General features: G+C 40.9%; 1 protein-coding gene across 2 annotated transcripts in view; it reads left to right on the forward strand.

Moving 5' to 3' along the window:
* The first annotated feature begins 353 nt into the window (after positions 1-353).
* Positions 354-20,040, forward strand: part of SLC12A4 (solute carrier family 12 member 4) — a 52,577-nt gene continuing 32,890 nt past the window's right edge. Inside the window, exon 1 of one of the 2 annotated variants that reach the window (XM_005152228.3) lies at positions 354-576. In XM_005152228.3, coding sequence (XP_005152285.1) covers positions 435-576 — 142 coding nt within the window. In that variant the 5' untranslated portion in view covers positions 354-434. Of the gene's footprint in view, positions 577-18,196; positions 18,457-20,040 lie in introns of those variants that run through there. The other variant, XM_005152227.3, reaches the window with a different exon arrangement.

A 20,040-nucleotide genomic window follows, 5' to 3' on the forward strand; every position in this document is an offset into this window, starting at 1 on the left:
CGGCAAGGCAGTGCCGGCAAGGGAGCCCACCCCTCCGCTTCCCGCCCTGCTCCCGCCGCCCCCGGGCCCGGTTCCTGTCACGATGACTGTGGGAGTAATGCTCGCCCTTCGCCGCACCGCCTCCGGCCCCTCCTCTGCGCCCCCCCTGCTGAGCGCGCCCGCCCGCAGAAGCGACCCCCTTCCCCCCCTTTTCCCTGTGCCCAGCCCTCGCTGTGGGGCGGCTCCGGTCCTGGCCTGCCCGCCCGCCGGCCCTGGGGGCGGCCGCCGTTGCAGCGCCTCGCCGCCGCGCCGCTCGGAGGGAAATGGGTGGAGTTGAGGAGCGCGGTTTCCTGAGAGGAAGTGACCGCACGGGGCAGGAATGCGCTGCCGGCTCCGCGACGCATCCAGCCTGCCTCGCTGCGGTGCCGCGGGGAGCCTTCGCCGCCCCTCCAGCCATGCCGCACTTCACCGTAGTGCCGGTGGAGGACAAGCACCGCGCTGAATACGACAGCGTAGAAGGGCTCAGCTGGGTGGACTACCGGGAGCCGGCCGCGGCTCCCGCCCCTGGGGACTCCTACGACACTGTCAGCTCTGACGGTGAGCGAGCACGGCCGGGGCTGGGGGCGGCGGTACCCGCCCTCGGGGAGGGGAGCCCAGGACGAGCCCGGCTGCTCCGTGCTGCTCCGCTCCCGCTGGCCGCGGCAGACAAAGGCGGGGGCTCTCGTAGCGGCTCTCGGGGACCGTAACTGTCGGCCCGGCCCGAGCGGCGGCGGCGCAGCCCTCGGGATGCAGAGGAGCCGAATCCGGCCCGCTCGAGACGCGCCCTGGGATTCCCTCTGCCCCGCAGCACTTGTTGATGATAGCTCGGGGTGCGGCGGGCAGCGGAGCCGGGAGGGGAGTGGACGGGCGTTATCGTTGCTCCTACAAACTGCAGCCTGTGGAGCTGATAAGAGAGCAGGGAGATACGCTCTAATAGTTCCAGGGCTCCGCTACAAAAATAAACTGGTGATAGAGAATTCTGTTAAATTAGACGAATCGCAGGTGGCTGATTTTCTTTCTTATGTCATCTTAAAAAACGCCTGCGTAGCTAGGGCTCTACCTCAGACCGTGCCCTCCAATTTTACAGCATGCCTCTTGTGTCTGTGTGTCTCTCACAACCGCTCCTGCTAGGCAGAGCTGCTTTTTGTTAGCGGTTAATTTATTCCAACTACAGAAGAGGATCACGTAAGTAGGAGGGGATTGGGATGGTGAGAAGTGCGTTCTTTAATTAGGCAGCTAATATCAATGCAGTGCTCAGACTGTCTTAGTGTTTTGCTGTGTCTTTTAAGTATAAATCAGTTTAAATACAGCAACTGTTTCTAGAGAGAAAATGAAGGACACATAGATTTGGAAGGCAGAGTAGCTCTGATAAAGGGTTGTTTTAGTTCTTCATGGGGATCTGTGTCTCTTTTCTGCCTTGGTTGTGTCTAGTTCTGTAACCTTTAGGAAGAAGATCTTCCCATGGGCTCAGTTGATGAATCTAGGTTGCCCTCTGTGAATCATGTGTGACTCTAGGCAACAAAAGAAAAAGCAGTAAACACCTGACCTGTTCTTCCTTGCCTGTGCAGTCAAACTTTTCTGACTGCAAATAATCCCTGCACAGTAATCCCTGAAGGCAGCCTGCGTTGCTCAGGCCTGCCTTAAGGAAGACAGCAGTGTTATTTTTCTGAGTAATACTCAACTGTCATGAGATCAAGGTCCAGTTCCTGCCTTCCCATCCTGTTCAGTTCTCTGTTAATCTGTGCTTCAATCTCCAATATACCACTTCCCCCCAACCCCCCTTCCTTTGCATAGTTTTCAAAGGAATTTTAGATTTCATATACCAAACGGCTTACATAAGCCTAATGCTCATTATGACAATTCATTCCAGTTCTAGCATGGGCATTTTGGAATGATGAGAGGTAGGTGCTTTCCCCAATTGGTCTGTCATCACAGACAATTTGAGGTTCTAGCCCTGAAGTCTGTGCAGGACCTTGATTTTAGGAAAGGTTCTACTCTCAGGTTACTTAAGGCATAGTTCATGTGTATGAAAGTAACCAGGTGTTTTTCACCCATCTAAGCAGATTGAGGTGGAGACCTCGTGGAGTACTTTTCCATTAACTAGCTTTGGCAGTGGGTTGGTACTTAGGGTTCAAGATACTCTGCTCCCTGTCACAGTTTGCCAGTAGCTGGCAAGCTGTGGTCCCTAAGTACTGCTGAATAGCATAGAAACCTGCTGCTGGAAGTTAACGTAGTCTCTTTATTTTTGAACTGATATATATCTAGTAACTTCTCTATTAATATATGGTAGTTCTGTTTCTGTTTGAACTATAACTGCCTTCTATTTTTTAATTTACTTTCACAGTAATTAAGTAGTGTTTCATATCCTCAGGGTGTACCTATAAAGGTAGGGTGTCTTGCCTACCTGTACTGACAAGCATGTTCTTCCTCATGACCCATTTTTGCCTCTCCCTAGGTTTCTTGGGTTTTATGGCTCTGTAGAGGGGAATTTGAACTCCAGTGTGTTAAGCCTTTTGTTTTTGGTGCTTTTTTTCTACATCCTGTGCAGAGTACCATAACCTCTCATGCTGAGGAATGTTGATAACATGACATGGTGGAGATGGAAGCTTCTTCTGAAAACAGTATCTGGCAGCTGTTTAACACTGGCTGGAGCCTTCAGACTGGAGGAAGAAGTGATCCTCCAGAGTCTTCTGTGGCAGCTAATTACGGGGCTCATGGAGAAATTTGTTGGTGTTGGTGATCCCCTGGTTGCAGATAATGTGAGCTTTGTTTGACTTGAGTGCACAGTTCTAGAGTTCTAGGCTGTGGCTCTGTCAAAGTAGATACAATTCTTATTGGCAGTACATGAATGCACCCAGAGCTGCCTGAGCAGTGCCATTTGTGCAGGCTTTCTGTTCAATCGAGTGGTACCTCCATAGTCAGGATAAGGGATTGGTTGCAGTTGTTCTGGTCAGTCTTCTCCAGGGAAGATTTTATTGTATCAGCTTGCCATTCAGAATCTTATTTAAAGACCTCTTCAGTTAAACCAGTTTGATTTGAGATTGTTTAAAGTGACTCAGTAATGGTCTCTAGAGTATGGTCTGTCATGCTAGGGTAATTGTTTGTAGCTGCTCTGTAAAAGTGTACATAGTAGTGGATTTGTTGTCCAGTGCTCCTTGCGCAGTCTCTTAGATTGTTGCTTATGATTCTGACAGATTCTTATTTCACTGACCTTTTCTCTCCAAACTTTGTCTTAGCCTGTTTTTTTAATGTTTTCCTCTTAATTTTGCTTTATTTAAGGTGTCAGATGTCAGGTGATATGGTGTCTTATAAACACTACAGACATAAAACCATTCTGTAGTAGAATTTGGCAACCATTTCCATAAAACATTACTGAGTGTGCAATAATTTAGCCTTCCCAGATAGCTCCAGTGCTTGTTTGTGAAAAAATCAGCCTTATTTTCTAAGCAGGTTCCACTGACTGCCACTGCTTGTAATAGATTTTGACATCTTCCATTTACAAAAAGAAGTACAAAGAATTATCCTGTGATCCTATGATAAACATGTGAGCCCTGCTTTGTGGATCAGCAGGGATGAGAAATGTGAATTTGGCATCACTTCAGTCTTTGCAATAATGCCAGCATGTTAGGTTGGGTACACAGGGTAAGAAGAGGGACAGTGGGGCCTGAATAGAGCTTAAGAAAACTGAGCTTTGCTTTAATAGGAATCTCAGCTCCACAGTGATGGTGCACTCTGTTAACCAAAGTATGGTGATGTCATGTGTCCTGTGGGAAGTTATCTTCCTTTGACTGTTGTTTGTGGAAATGAGACTCTAATCAGCTTGGTGTCACTAACCAGCTTTGGTCAGCAGCTGCCCTTGGTTTTTGCCAAGGAATTGCTTTGTTTGTGTTCCAGTTGTCATATGGCTTCCTTTCAGCCCAGAGTTTTCTAACTAGACATGAAGACCTTTTCCTCATGCTTACAGTTTGTGTCAGCACCTTCAGAGCCCTTGTGCAGCAACAGATTATGCTGGTCATTTAAAGTAAGCTATTTAGAAGAAGATGTAATGGCATCTGGTGTGATGGCAGTGTACTTTAATCATCTTCCTGGTTCACTGCTTTTTAATTTGTAGTAACTTACCAGTAGAGGTTTTAAGTCTTTTGCAAGACTTGAAATAAAGGTCACATAAAACTTGTCTGATGATATGTTCAATGGGGATAAATAAATAACACAAAAATGCATTTTTAAAGCACTTAATTGTTACATGTAGGTGTTTTGGCAAAGTCCAGAGATAAAACAAAATGAGTTACATATTTGAATTAGGTACTCCAGCTAAATAGGGGTGACAGAAACATGTGTGCAGATATATTTTAGACTATCTTAAGGACTTCTAGCAGCAGTGTGCGTAAATGATGCTGTTACAGTAGTCATAGCAGGATATTTTTGCATAACATCTGTAGCATCTACGTCTTTCTGCATTTTTCATGTTGCCTCAAAACTGCAGAAGGAAGTCCTGGAAGAGTGAGCCTGGGAAGAAAGAAAGTAACCTGAGAATAGAAACCAGCTGATGTTAGTGAACTGTCTTTTGTGGTGGTTTGTTTATTATTGTCTTGTTGAAAATGGTGTGGAGACTGCACCTTCTTCAGTTTAGTTGAATTTTGAATGAGGAAAGGGTTTTTTTTTTTCCCTGTTCTGTTAAGCTTGGCATCTGTTTTTCCTCTCTGTAAAGCTTAATATGTAGATTTGGAGATATTAAAGGTATCCTGTCAGTACTAAATATGTCAATATCTGTTCCTGTTCCATAAAGGATACTTGTGAGATACTTGTAGGATACACAGCAATGGTTATAACTCAAAATGAAAGGGGCCTCAACAGCAGAGATATCCTTGGGAAGTCCTGTATTTTTTTTTCCCCCCATTTGTGCACTTGGCAATTGATAACTTGGCTTCGCGAGCGAAGATTTTGGGAAGGGCTTTAACCACACTTACTTCAATCAAGCACAATGACCAAGGGCAAGTGGGATATGCAAATCTGGTTTGAAAAGGGTGCTTAGGCAATCAGGGAGTGTTCGACCAGGACTGTCATCTCCTGAGTAATCTTGAGCTACCCATGCACTGGTCCACCTGCATGCAAGGACGGATCTGCAGCTACCCATGCACCTTGTCACCTACTGATTCGACCATCACCTGTCCATACCGACAAGTGAGAGCAAGCTATTCCAGCCTGCGCAGTGGATTTTTTAGGTGAGGCGCAGCTTGCGCAGAGCTGGCCCCACCCTTTACACCTGAGGTTTAACTGCCACAGCCTAGCTAAACTCCAGAATGCTTTTTCAATACTACAGGTGCATAGATAAGTGCACCCTAGCTGAAGATAAGGAGAGGTAAGAGTCTGGTATGTGAAAATGAGAGTGGAGAAGTGTTTTGTGACATAACTTGGTGTTTGTGACTCTTGAGAAGAGGTGATGCATACTTTGTAGCCTGTAAGCAAAGTAATTCTCCGAGAAGGTCATTTTAGTGGAGCCCATGGTGGATACCTGAAGTTTCTTTTTAGCAGCATGCAGTGTTACAAGGTTCAGTCCTTCTATTAAAATGCTTGTCTAGGAAAATAAATAAGTTCATGTTACTGCATAAACTTACTTTTGCTAAGCATGTCTCTCATACCTCTTCTAAGTTGTGCAGTGATTAAGACAGAGCTGGAGAGGCTGCAGCTGTCTGGTACCAAGATAGTGGTGCCAGCTGCTGGCAGCCAGGAGACTCAACTAAATACAGAACACAGGGCTTTTTGTGGATTCTGTGGTAATTCAGTTTACTTGGGAGAGCTCTGGGAAGAAACTTTGTGATATGTGTAAGTGATCTGAAAGCAATTCCTGTAACTATGTATCTGTGGGTTTTTGTTTTGTAAAAAAACTAAGATAAGATAAAAAACAGCCATGCAAACAGCCCTCTGCTGGTGGTTTGTGTTTCAGAGAGCACCTGTATAGAAGGCTAAGGTATTGCACATGAAAAGAAGGGGATTTTCCTTCTAATTCTACCTGTAAATGCTTGTTCATTTTGCTAAGTGCAATTTCAAACTTTTGTTGAGACTAAGTTTGGGATTTTTTTTACATGCTGAAGTTTTATCTTTTAGTCAATCTCTGCATTTTTCCTAAAGAAATTAAAATAAATTCTGGGGCTTCTTATACCGTGTTTGAAATGTATGTGGCTGTCACATATAAAATTGTGTGTTATTCAATATTCCTTTACAAATTTCTTCAGTGTTTCACTTCCTTGAATAAAATAATGACATTTCATTTTCCCCACTGCAACAAAAATCGAAGAATACGTTTTGAATGCTCTTCAATGTAAAGTTTAAATTTGGCTTTTGCTCTGAAGTACTCTGTAGAATGGAGATTAAGGTACTTTGCAGCCTCATTGACTAGGAAATGTAGCCAAACATAATAAATGTGGTTCACTGAAGTTAAAGGACAACAGCCACCTTGAGGAACATCAGAGTTAGGGACCACTGCTTTCTTCTTAAGTGCATATAACAGAATGGGGAGGGACACCCAGTACTACAGGAAGGTAAAAGCTGTGTATGGTGAGTTTCCCCTTCCAAGACCAAGTTATGCATTTATACTAATTCTTGACTGTGATGTAACAAAGAATTTGTTGTGCAGACTGATGTATATTACAGAAAAATTGCTATTGGCACCAGTATATGGGAGCAGGAGTTTTTTGATCAAAACGTTGTGTCTTCAGCCTGGTGGTTGAGGGTTTTCCTTTAAATATTTTGATCTGAACTATGAAGAAAAAAATGCATAATTTTAAAACATAGTCTGAAGCCCATTGGAATTACATTTTAGGGGTGGTTCATTGTCTTCAGTAACCTTTGAATCAGAAATTTTTAATCTCTTAGTTGCACTGACTTTTGTTCTCTCAGATAAGAGAGTTCAGTATTTTTTATTTAGTAAGACCTCTTTAATTATTAGTTTTCAATAGGCGTCTGTTTAAATGATGCCAAGTGATCCTTTAGCAATGAGTAGTGCTGTTCTGCTTTCATTTGAGCTTCTTTTCAGTATACTTGCATTTTGTTGTGCATAGAGAATTGTGGATCTTTCACAGTGGGTGCTGTAGTAAATGCTAAGCAAACAATACCTTCTTTTTAAGCAAGCAAAATAAAAAAATACCATACATAAAAAAACATTAGTTTTCTAGCAAAATCAAATACTTGACAAACATTTAATATCTTCTGTTGCTGACTATAAAAAGTCTATGTGACCAAGAAAAATACAGCTCTTATAATGTATGTAGGGTTAAAGTTCTCTGGATTTTGGATGTGATAGAATTTTGTATACTGCTGTGTGATAGAGGTCTACTTCTGCCAGCCTTTGCACACCTACCCAGGGGTTATTTGTAGGCTCTCTACTGCCTATTTGTCCTCATGGCTCTTATTTCAAGCATTGTTTTCTGAGGCAAACTTCTGAACCATAAAAAGAAGTTACTGGAGTTAAAGGAGTAGTATGTTTTCCTCACAGGTCATGTGATAGGACTGTAGATTTTGTGGTAGGTATTTGGTTTGGCCTGGAAAAGAAGACAAGATGACTTTTTTACTTACCAGCAGTGTTAAATTCATGTCTAAGCAACAGAGGTATCAGTTAAAATGGTTCTGTTTTTTTGGAGTTTTTTGTTTTGTTTTTTTTTTTAACACTTTCATTGCTATTAAATGAACTTGCTGGATATTTTTTTACTCATCTTTTGAGCTTCATTCTGCTATGTAGGACATAGTGGCGCAGTTCGATGTGCAGAATAAAGTGGTAATTGCTCAGAAAGAGCTTGGACTCAGTTAGCTTATGGATGACTGTGGAAGGTTGATAACTTGGATGTATTGCCAAGTTAGCTATCCTTTGCTGGCTGGAGGCAGCCTAAGACCTGTTGGAAATGTAAATTAAATGGCATTTGTTGAGAAGAGGATGAGAAGCCAGGGCCAGGCTGGGGTGGGCAGCTGGAGGCCAGGGGCAAAGAATTACAGAATCACAGAATCCCAAGTCTTGGAAGGGACCTCGAAAGATCATCTAGTCCAACCCCCCTGCAAGAGCAGGGTAACCTAGAGTACATCACACAGGAACTTGTCCAGGTGGGGCTTGAATATCTCCAATGTAGGAGACTCCACAACCCCCCTGGGCAACCTGTTCCAGTGCTCTGTCACTCTTACAGTAAAGAAGTTCTTCCTGATGTTCACATGGAACCTCCGATGCTCCAGTTTACACCCATTGCCCCTTGTCCTACCACTGGATATCACTGAAAAAAGCCTAGCTCCATCATCCTGACACCCACCCTTTACACATTTGTAAATACTGATGAGGTCACCCCTCAGTCTTCTCCAAGCTAAAGAGACCCAGCTCCCTCAACCTCTCCTCACAAGGGAGATGTTCCACTCCCTTCATCATCTTTGTGGCTCTGTGCTGGACTCTTTCAAGCAATTCCCTGTCCTTCTTGAACTGAGGGGCCCAGAACTGGACGCAATATTCCAGATGCGGCCTCACCAAGGCAGAGTAGAGGGGGAGGAGAACCTCTCTTGCCCTACTAACCACACCCTTTCTAATGCACCCTAGGATGCCATTGGTGTTCTTGGCCACAAGGGCACATTGCTGGCTCATGGTCATCCTCCTATCTAGCAGGACCCCCAGGTCCCTTTCCCCTTCACTACTTTCCAGCAGGTCAACCCCCAACCTGTACTGGTACATGGGGTTATTCTTCCCCAGATACAAGACTCTACACTTGCCCTTGTTGAATTTCATCAAGTTTCTCCCTGCCCAACTCTCCAGCCTGTCCAGGTCTCGCTGAATGGCAACGCAGCCTTCTGGTGTGTCAGCCACTCCTCCCAGTTTAGTGTCATCAGTGAACTTGGTGAGGGTACACTCGGTTCCCTCATCCAGGTCATTGATGAAAATATTAAACAGCACTGGTCCCAGCACCAACCCCTGAGGGACTCCACTAGTCACAGACCTCCAGCTAGATTCTGCCCCATTGACCACAACTCTCTGCCTTCTTCCTTTCAACCAGTTCTTGATCCACCTCACCACCTGATCGTCAAGCCCACACTTCCTTAGCTTATCTATGAGAATGCTGTGAGAGACAGTATCAAATGCCTTACTGAAATCAAGAAAAACCACATCTACCGCTCTACCATCATCCCTCCACCTAGTCACTTCCTCATAGAAGGCTATAAGGTTTGTCAAACATGACTTCCCCCTGGTAAAACCGTGTTGCCTGTTCTTAATGACTCCCTCATCCTTGATATGCCTAGAGATAGAGTCAAGAATAAGTTGTTCCATCACCTTTCCAGGGACGGAGGTAAGGCTGACCGGTCTATAATTACCCGGGTCCTCCTTCTTGCCTTTCTTATAGACTGGTGTGACATTTGCCATCCTCCAAACCTCAAGCACCTCTCCCGTTTCCCACGACTTACCAAAGATGATGGAGAGTTGCCTAGCATTGACCTCCACCAGCTCCCTCAGCACCCGTGGGTGTTGCTGGTACTGGTGAGGGGATGGTCATCATTCCACCCTTTTATTGGTGATCACAGTGCTCTGACAGGCAACCAGAAAGCTCATTTGCAAGGCTTTCCAAAGGTATTCAGATTCTGGGTTTGCTTCATGTCCCCTGCAAGCTTCAAGGTGCATCCCCTTGAATCCAGAGTGCTGAATTTGCCTCCTTCTCACCGTTCCACCTAAGTGACCTGCATTGTCTTAGAAGCCCAACTCTTCCATTGATTGGCACATGGTCTATAATATTATTAGAATGTAATTCATCAGTTACTTTGAAAATGAGAATCAAAGCTGGAAGCTGGTGTTGGAAGCTGTTTTTCAGGGAACTGTAGCAGAGATTGTATAACAAGATCCTGGGAGAGGAGAGATGATGCAGAGCTGTGTTTAGGCAGAGGCATGCTGTACTATGTATAGGTTCAAGCTAATTATGCCTGAACAAAACTGTATGTGTAGTTGTTTTTTTTTTCTACAGTCTAACTGCCAGCCTTGATTTTCATCTCTGACCAGTAGCCACCAATTCCTTGAGTTTCTCGTCTAAGGGATTCAGAACACTGTTCAATGATTAGAGATACCTCCTGATCATGAAATAGGTTAGACATCCAAACTTTTGCCTCTCACTTGTATGTCAAAGGGGAAAAAAAGATTTTTATGGTATGCCATTAGAAGCTGCCCATTTGCTGAGTTAGAGTAACTCCTAAGGGGGGGCAAACTTGTTTAAGCTTGCACTTGCATACTTTAAATTGCTGATTGCTGCAGTAAAACATAATTTTAATGCCCTGGAGTATAATTACTTTTCATAAAATTATCTGTAGCAATACTACTTTGTGTTATGACCCTGTCTCTGCTTGCAAGCTGAACAGCCCTGAACTTAGTTACTGTGTGCAAAGTCCACTTCTGGATTTCCATGTAGCAGGTCAGACCTGAGTCAGGACTTTGAGTAATTCAAGAAGACGCTGTAGCTGCTACTATCTCTGATGGATGACAGCATCTCTGTTTCTTGTATGCCTTCTATCATTGCATTCAGTAGCTTTGCCTTCCTGATCCACTTCTATGTAATATAACTGACATAATTTTTGCTGCTACTTGCTATTGTATATATCTGTATTCAGAACTGATGCAAAGGGCAGAGGTAGAAGTACTTTAGTGGTTGCAGATCTGATTTAAAAACCTACTACTCTTGAGTATTTTCATCTGTCTTCTGCTAAGGTTTTCACTGTCTAGTCTGTGATTTTACAATATGAAGTGTTCAGCAGCAGTACCACTTTTCTGTTTGTCCTCCAGCAGGATCCCCTCTCCCTCGGTTCATATTGATAGGACAAAGGCAAATGACAAAAGTCATTTCCTGAAAGAGGGGAGATTTAGATTAGATATTAGGAATAAATTCTTCCCTTTGAGGCACTGGCACAGGTTGCCCAGAGAAGCTATGGCTGTCCCATCACTGGCAGTGCTCAAGAGCAGCTTGGTCAGGGCTTGCAGCAACCTGGTCTAGTGGAAGATAACCCTGCTCATGGCAGGTGGTTGGAACTGGATGAGCTTTAAGGTCCCTTCCAACCCAGATCAGTCTGTGATTCTATGATATTTGTGTTCTGCACCCTGTGCTGGGGCATAATCTCCAGGGTGTATCTGGTTTGAGAGCATCACAAGCCAACCCTTGCCAAGTTTATCCAAACTCAGTTCCCCCATGGGTATAACATATCTTGGCTGCTTTGTGTAAGCAAACACAAACCAATCACTTTTTGATGTTCCAGAGAATGTGATGGAAATGCCAGGGGTTTATTTCAGGAATATTGCAGCAGGTCCCTGAAATTAACATGAAGGCATGTATAGCTGAGCCATGTTTGATAAATCCCAATACTGAGTAACTAGACAGTGGGATGATTATCTGCGTTGTGTCAAGATGTCTTCTAGCATACATGCAGGGAGCTTTAAAGCTGTAACTCAAGGAAACGCACAGAGAATAATTTAATTGCAATATTTTTCCTTTGCCATTTTAAGAGACTGTATTCTGGCCTTTGTGGTAGAAGCATATGTTAATCAGGAGTAAACTCATTGTTATATGTCACTGAGTTTCTTCTGACTTAGATTCTGTTTCATGGGCTTGATTTAACTCCTAACTGGTGGAGCAGAAGACAAGGGATCTAATGTTGCCCATTGCTCCTCAAAGAATTTGTGTAAGCTAATGTGCTGTATTAATTTTGCTCTCATGCTCTTGCAAACTGCTGATCTTTTTTCAAAATTATGATAAAAGCTACTGTGGCTTCTCCAGATGTCTGACTCTTCTGGTCTGTGCCATGTATTGCACAGGGTTAAATATTTTGTGCTGTTTTCGAGAGTTCTTTATAACTGTGTGTTTGAATAAATGTATTTTACAAGTAATGTGGTTTGTTGCTTATCGTGCAATGTCAGAGTGCTCTCCACCCTCTCAGATGTTCAGTGAGATGGACTTACTTCCTTTGCTTGGAGAAGTCTCATGCTGAGAATTGTACTTTCTTTAAGTGTTATGACCAAAGTTACAGTGAGTTTTGGCTGTTTGAGCACTTCACACTGGAAGATCAGTTTTTCATCCTTGGAGCATATGCAAGCCTAGCTCTTTTTTGTCTTTCTCTTTTTATTTTCTTCCCCCTTTTCCACTAGTTCAATAAAAAGTCTCACACACTTTGTTTTCACATGGATCAAAATACTTCTCAAATGTAAGAAAAACCTAATATTCAGCATTTTCTGTATGAGTTAACTGAAAACTGAGAAAACATTCAGGGCTTCACAGTAAGCTGTAACTGATTGCAAGTGTCTTTCCACTGTCTTCCAGGACTGGATAATTGATGTCCGTTAATGTCCATTGTATAGTATGTAATGCATAGAATGTACACACATTGACATTTTCAAAGTAATTAACCTCTGTTTTTTTTTCTTCTTTGTAATTTTATATATGTTTGGAGATATTTAGCACCCTGGCTCGTATCTCCTCTATTTCCACTTGTTCCCTATAGGAAGTGTTTTGAGCTGGTGATAATATTAACTTAATGGTCATAGTTCCCATCTGCTTTTTCTCACTTCATGGTTTGAACATATAGAATTGTTTCTTTAGCATGTGTTGAGTTGGAGAAGGGACCAGATATGTCTCAAATTGTGGTGTGTGTTGTGGGTTTTTTTTTTAATTTGGATTTTTTGTTGCTGTTCTCTCATTTTAATTATTGTGCAGCCATGGTCAGCTGAACAGGTAGGGAGATGAAAACAAGGTTCAATATTTGGTACTGGGGGAAAAGATGAATGAATACTGTGTGGAATCTGCATGCTGGCCTCACAGATGTATCTTGCTGTCTCAGAGCAAGTGAGAACATTTTACAGCAAGGTAAGAGGGCTTTCCTGAGGTAGGGAAAATGCTGGAATGCTTCTCCCTATATTTTGATACACGGTGTACTGTATCTGAGGTGCTTTCGTGCGTGTGAAAGGACAGAGTTTCAGGGAGGATAGTCATGAGAAATGATTTGTAGGCGTTCCACATGAAAGAACCTCTGAAGTGGGTTATGGTGAAGTACAAAAGTTGTTTTCATACTGCTTTTTTTCAGCTGGCAGTGACAAGCTGTATTATGGAAGATCCTAAGTGATGTACATTCCTAAATCAAATTTCTCCGTAGTGACTTGGCATCTTTGATTACATAGACATTCTTGATCATGGCATCTACTGTATGATATAGGTAAATCCTAATATGGTGTGTGCTGGTATTCAGAGGAGCTCCTTGTGACTGAGCAGAGTGGAGGGGTGCTTAGAATCTGTAAGTTAGTATTTACTTATGTATCTTTTATAAACCCCCATTTCATCATGCTGATGCTTTTTTTTTCAATGATCTCGCATATGATTCGTCCATTAACAGATAATCATATCAGTATTGAAGATGGAAAGAAATACATCACTATTTTAACTGTAAAGCTGAAATGCCTGGAGGGCTAAAGGCACAGAGCCATACTTTTCATGGCATTAGCAGGTTTAAAGCACTCAGCAAGCAGCAGATTTGTGGCACACACTTTTTTGAATAAGTGTGCAAAGAACTGGCAGTGTGCCTCATAAATGTGGCTGGTTTGAATTTTACAAAGAGCATTTTCAGTAAGATCCTGACATTTGTGTATTTTCTTCATGTTGAGGATCCATTGATAATTATAATGCCAAGATTATAGCAGTGGTGGCTTAGCTTTCTGTAAGAAACCCTTTTGCTTCCTGAAAGAGATGGGTCACATTCATTATTGAAGACAGTTTATCAGAGGACATAAAAAAAGTTCTTTTGGGAAGACAGTATTATTAAACTTGTCCGATTCTCAGGATTTCACGGAGAAGGCATTTGCTAGAGCATGTACTAAGAGCAGAAAGAAGAATAATGGTAAACCAAATTACTGAAAATGGCAAAGAGCTGTTGCTACAGGGTAAGTACTTCATGTTGATATTAATATCTGCAAAGGATTATAGTGTTCTGAGTCAGTTTATCTTAAGTGAAGAATAAATCATTGCGCTTCCTGAAACACAATATTGTTAAATTGCTAAATCCTTTGAGTTGTGTAGTGTCAGTCAACTTAATTGGTAAAGCTGTTCTCTAATCTACTTCTGCAAAATGCAGTAAAAGTCTGATAGTATCTTCATACATGTTTATGTAGGGATAAATCAAAGATCGTGCTTAATTGTACACTTAGGCTGTACCAGAGTACAGAATTAACTGTTGCATAGGTTGTTGTCTGAGAAAGTTTTGACTGGGATTTTTCATGCAGAGCACAAACAAATGTGGTCTTTAGAACTCAGAAGAACTGTTTCAGAGGAATTAATATATTGCCAACTATGCAGCTTTTTAATTTAGTTTTTGGTAAAACTGTGTCTTGCATCACTTTTGTAGATACCAAAGCTGTTGGTGATGATAAATATGTACATGGTATCTGCAGTGTAGTGTGTAGTGAATTTTAAGAAGCACTCCTTTACTTGTTGGATAAAATTCAGTAAGCGCAAAACATTAATGACAGTCTCAACAGTGAAGTAAATAATGCTATGTGTTAGTTTTAAAATATTATATCATGTACACTGTATTTAAGAATATAATGTGAATGAGCACATTATATTCTTAAAGTACCCATGAATGTCTGTAGTTTTGCCTTTAAGCTGCAGTTTCTGATAGAAGCAGGTGTCTTGTTCTTGCGTGTGAGAGTTTGGTATCCTTAGTGTAATTAATAGCTTGAGCCTGTACTTAAAGTACAGAGGATCTCTTTGCTACCTAAAAGCTGTCAAGGTAAAGATCTGTTTTTTCATTTTGCCGTTTTTTCCTCTCATACAGTCTTATTGTTGCATGAATTGTTATCTGGTGCAGCTTTGGCCTTTATTTTCATAAAATACTGGGTCAGCCTGGGATTCACAGCTCATGCTTTCTGCCACTTTCAGTGAAAACAAACTTGGTAGCCTAAGGGCTTAAGTGGATGGGCAATAACAGATTTCAGTTAGTTCCATTACTGCTTCCTAGTTTGTAGTGTGGATGAGCTTTAGCTAAGTAGATGCAGTGCTATCTATTTCCTGCTTCTCCTATTTCTGATGTAAACATAATACTCCTAATAAGAAACAAAACAAATCAAAATAACACCAGAAAAAAAACAAATTCCAAAAAACCCTAACACATAGAACACCCCAACCCCAGGAACTTAATAAAGTTTTCAAAATATTTGAGAACTGATGTTCATACAGCTTGGAATGTCACTATCAATCTTTTGCTACTGCAGAATAACAAAATTATCATTTTTGATTCTGAAAAACCTGAAAGTTAAGTTTTAAATTGTGATTTTCTGGTTTTGCATGAGAAGTATTTTGGATAATATTAACTAATTTGTAGCTAAAGTGAAAATAAATGTTCTTCATTATCAGCTGGCTGCTCTGCTGCCATAAGTGAGTTTGTAGTCAGAATTTTTATTTTACAAATGCTCTTGTTTCTGGCTAGCTGTGTGTTGTCCATGGAGAAAAAAAAATTTAATAGGTGGTGGTGGTTGTTGTTATTTTTATTTCTGCTTTGGACTGTTACTGCCATTGGATTACGATTTTTTTCTGTGCAGGTGGAAGTGAGTAATTTAACAAAAGAGACAATACTCTATTTCTGTTTATGAAACTTATAGTTAATGTAAATAAATATAATAATACATTTAATAATTTGTTATAGTCTCCCAAATGAACCAAAAAGGAGGTTTCATAACAATTCTGAGAGTGAGTAAGAGCCCAGCCACCTGTGATGAAACACATAAATAAAGTATACAAGCAGATTTAGGATGTATTTGAATCAAATTGACATCTACGTATGTCTTCGGTCATCTTAATATATCAGTCTTTTAATATACTGCAGCAATACCCTTGGATGCTGCTGAAATGTGAAGATATTTAGGGTCTTGAGCTATTAGCAAAGGCCAAGAAGCTTGATTTCTGTTCTTTAGTAATACTCAGTTCTGCAAAACTTTACTGCTGGTGAGTAATGAGAAGAACGCTGTCTGAGCATAGAACTTTGGACAACCTTTTGGAGGGAACCAAGTTTTATCTTGCAATGCAAGTGCCTGGGAAAGTAGTATCATGGTTAACATCCGGAAAGTATGTTCTCAAGAACTGTGTTAAAACAGTTTCTTTTGTAGAAACAAACAAACCAAAACCCCCTATTGTAATAAAACTTTTTCAATATTAAAACTTTATCCTTAAAGCTGTGAACAGATTTTTAAAAAAAATAATGTTGTGGATTATAAAATTACCTGATTATGTAAGGAAGAAATGTTCTTCCTGCCTATTTTGGGTGTATTCATTTGCTCCTAGCTCTTGAGAGAACAGTTAAGTATAGTAAACCTGGTTTGGTTTTGTAGTCAAAACATCAAACTGAATTCTGGTTTAATTACCAGTTTTGTAGAAATTTGCAGAAGGTCTTGGCACATGAACATCTAGAAAAGCAGAAATAAAGTGGAACAGAACTAACATGCATTCCAAAATGGGATAAATTTTGCATACCTTAAGCTATCTCTTTTTATTTACATTAGGCTCTCTTTAGAGGTAATTTGCAGCATGCCAAGATTAGGTACTGGAAAGGTACTCCAGGGTCAGCTAATTGAGCCATCGCTTTCTGGGGAAAAAGTAAGCCTATATTATTAGTTGTATATAACTGCCTGCTGTTTAGATAAGTGCAATTAGGTTAAAGGAAGCCCACACCAACTGCTTGGGTATCAACTCTTAATTTCTAATCTTAGATTCCAGTGTTACTTGTAAATGGAATAATAAAAGACAAGTGATTTCTGTCCCACCCACCAAAGAGGATGAAGTTTGGATAATGTACCCTGTCCATGAAAATGGCTTAGTTTGTGTCCCTGTGCAGTCTATTTAATTTTATTTATTTATTTATTTATTTATTCATTTACTGTTGTATGCACAAAGGTGTCTGTACCTGCTTTGGAACATTTTTTTTAAGCTTCACTGCAGCTCAGTTAGCATTGCTCTCTTTTTTACCTTTTCTGCTATCTATGTTGGCTACACTAAAGCTAGGCAGACTGTGTGCCTTCAGCATGCCTTGTCAGGTGGATAGAGCTGCCATAAGAATTAGGTGGGTTTATCATGGCCAGATAGAAGGATCTGAAGTTGGTATAAGATATACTAATTTCTACTTATTTAACTGAACATAATGAATTAAGGGAGTGTTTTTTTTCTTTAAGGGAGTTCATAAACTGACAGTAGAGAAGAATAAAACCTTGGCAGTTTTGTCATGCAACCATTCCTGCCACCAGCTCACAAGGATGATTGTTCTTTTAGTAGTCTGACTGAGTAGACTTATTACTGTGAAGCTTCCTGTCTTTGTGATAGTCTGATTGTGCCTAATTGCTCAGCTTTCATTTATTCTCACTAATCTTTCTCTTAGTTAATTTCATGTGTGTTTTGTCTGTAATTCTCTCTAAATTGTGATTCTGAATCCCTCAGTTACTGAAGAAAACACAATGGCTTGCATGAAAGACTTGTGTTTGGCATGCTCAGGCACTTAAATTGTCTCTTGCTGGTCTAATTGCCTTCCAGAGGACATAAATACTGTCCTCTGTGTTCTTGATATTTTATTTTATTTTTAAGTAAAGACAATAGAAGTCTTCTGGAGAAGAACAAAGTAAAACCACTCAGTAGAATACCTGCTGCAGTTATGCTGCAGTGTTTTCTCATGGCAATGAGACAAAAGCTTGAACATCCATTTATTGATTTTATTCTCTCCTGAGCTTGTGTGTTTGCATGTATGGCAGTATGCATGTTTAGGACTTGTAGGTTTTGTTCCATGGGCCATCTTTGATGTTTTATGGAAGCCAGGTGATGTACACAATGATGAACCTTGGTATAGGTTCAGTCCTGTGTCCATACCCAAGTAGGGGAGCTCTAAAAAGTTCAGGGACCTAGGGTGGAGATGTTTAGATAAACTGTATAATTGTAGTGGTGGTTGCAAATAGAATTACTTGGTTTGGAAGAGAACAGTAGGCATTCGAAAATAAAATGTGTAAATTATTGAAAGATAACAAAGAGTGAAAAGCAATGAAACAAGTGAAGAGGAAATATCCACTGACTTGAAATATAGTTTGCCTGTCTCAAATATTGATATTAATTAGAGACTAAGGCAAATAAATTATTTTTTGTTGCAGAAGATATAGATCCCTCTTTAAGAAATGTTCCTTCCAAAACAATCTTGCATGATGAAAACTAACACCACATAGCTATTGTCCAGGACCAAAGACTTGATAACTGAAAATGAGGAAAACTGTACGCATAGCACAAGATGGTGCTTGCCCAGGAGACTTCATGCTTCAGAATGTAAGCTGTCCTCATGTGATGCTGGGGCAAGAATTCCCCCGAGTAGCTTTCCGAGGTCACCTCCACTCTCTTCCAAAACTGATGGAGAAAGCAAGTTCTTCCCATGCAAGTAAGTCTCTTTGAAGCCGCTGGTATTGCTCATTGGCAGATGGAATGTACTAAGTAAATTTTTTATTGCAGTGCTTATTATATACTGTGCTCCAGTCCCTTCTGTTTTGTCAAAGTACATTTGTGATTCTTGTTGAGGGAATGGTCATCTGCCGTAGGTTTTACTCATGAAATTGGAAACAGAATATGGAACAGAATATGGAATTAACACTTTGATGTGATGTAGGACATGTCTGAAAAATACAGGTTGCACCAAGCATGCATATGTGGTGAGGGTGATTTTGACTATCGTTCAGTTAGCTCTATTTAACTTAGCAGTGTAGCACTGTTCTTTAATAAGCACACATCTCTGTAGCACCCAGTTCTACATATTGGTGAAATTAGAATAGGATGTCATTGTAAAGAACTTGAATATAAACCTTGCTTCCTGTTGAAAGTGTTCACTGTTAGAGAGGAGTTTAATGTAGCACTTAATCAGATCAGTAGACTCATGCAGTTTGAAAGTTCCCTTTTGTTTTTGCATTGTTCGCAGTAATCCATAATCTGTATATATTTCCAGGATAATGGAGCTAGTGCTGTGAATGGGATAAAAAGCCAGTTGTATTTCTCTATCATGTGAACTTTTCCATCGAGAGAAAAATGTGCCTTAGCAATTGCAAAAACAATACTCTTATTTCCAGTCACTAGTTCTACTGATTGCTCTATTGCAATTTGCTTTATTTGAACTTCCTGTGTGCAGGAAGATATATAAAGCAAGCAACCAAGGAGTCAGATTCAGAGGGAAAGTCTAATGGGAAGGAATTGGGTGATGCTTGAAAATGCAAATGGAGAATGAGAGGAGCTGGGAGCTCTTTTTGAGAGAGTGAACTTCTGAAGAAACAAATTGTGAAAAAACTTGCTAGTGGTAAAAATGAAGATGCATCCAAAAAATAATGCCAGTTAACTTGAAGATGCATCTTAGGTCACTGGACTTTGTCAGGCCCAGAGAGATGGTGTAGAGTAATCTTTCTTAACTGAGGGGATATTATAGTGATGATGGTAATGAGATGCCTGGCATTTTGAAGGACCAAAACAACTGTCATCTTATATAAAGTCTGAGATCCAGTATATGCATTATCTTGACAAGGGTGGGATTTTATACATAAAAAGGCAGAGAGTTTTTGTAAGCATTACAAGAATATCCATCATACTTTTTTGTGACAGTGGTAAGCTGCATCTCTATGATAAGATTGCTGATGAGAGAGCAAGAAAAACTAAAAGCAAAGAACTGATCTATAAATCATGCAGTGATTAAAAAAAAATCAGTTTAATTTTTTAAACATTCAGTCACCAAAGCTAGTATATAGGGAATGAGAAACTAAAACCAAGTTACTCCTGGCCTTGCTGTGTTTGGTGTGAGGATGAGAAGATATAGCACAGACCAAAGCTTTGAAGAATCCCGTAGACAGTGTTACTGTTGAAGCCATAATTTGCCCCAGTGTCCTGTTTAATGAGTAGCACCTATGTGGCAGATAACTCCATTTCCTCAGCAAAAATCACAAATATACTTCAACCACAATAGGACAGAACAGGCTGCATCACAGCT

The sequence above is a fragment of the Melopsittacus undulatus genome, chromosome Z, assembly GCF_012275295.1.
Source record: "Melopsittacus undulatus isolate bMelUnd1 chromosome Z, bMelUnd1.mat.Z, whole genome shotgun sequence".
NCBI lineage: Eukaryota > Metazoa > Chordata > Aves > Psittaciformes > Psittaculidae > Melopsittacus > Melopsittacus undulatus.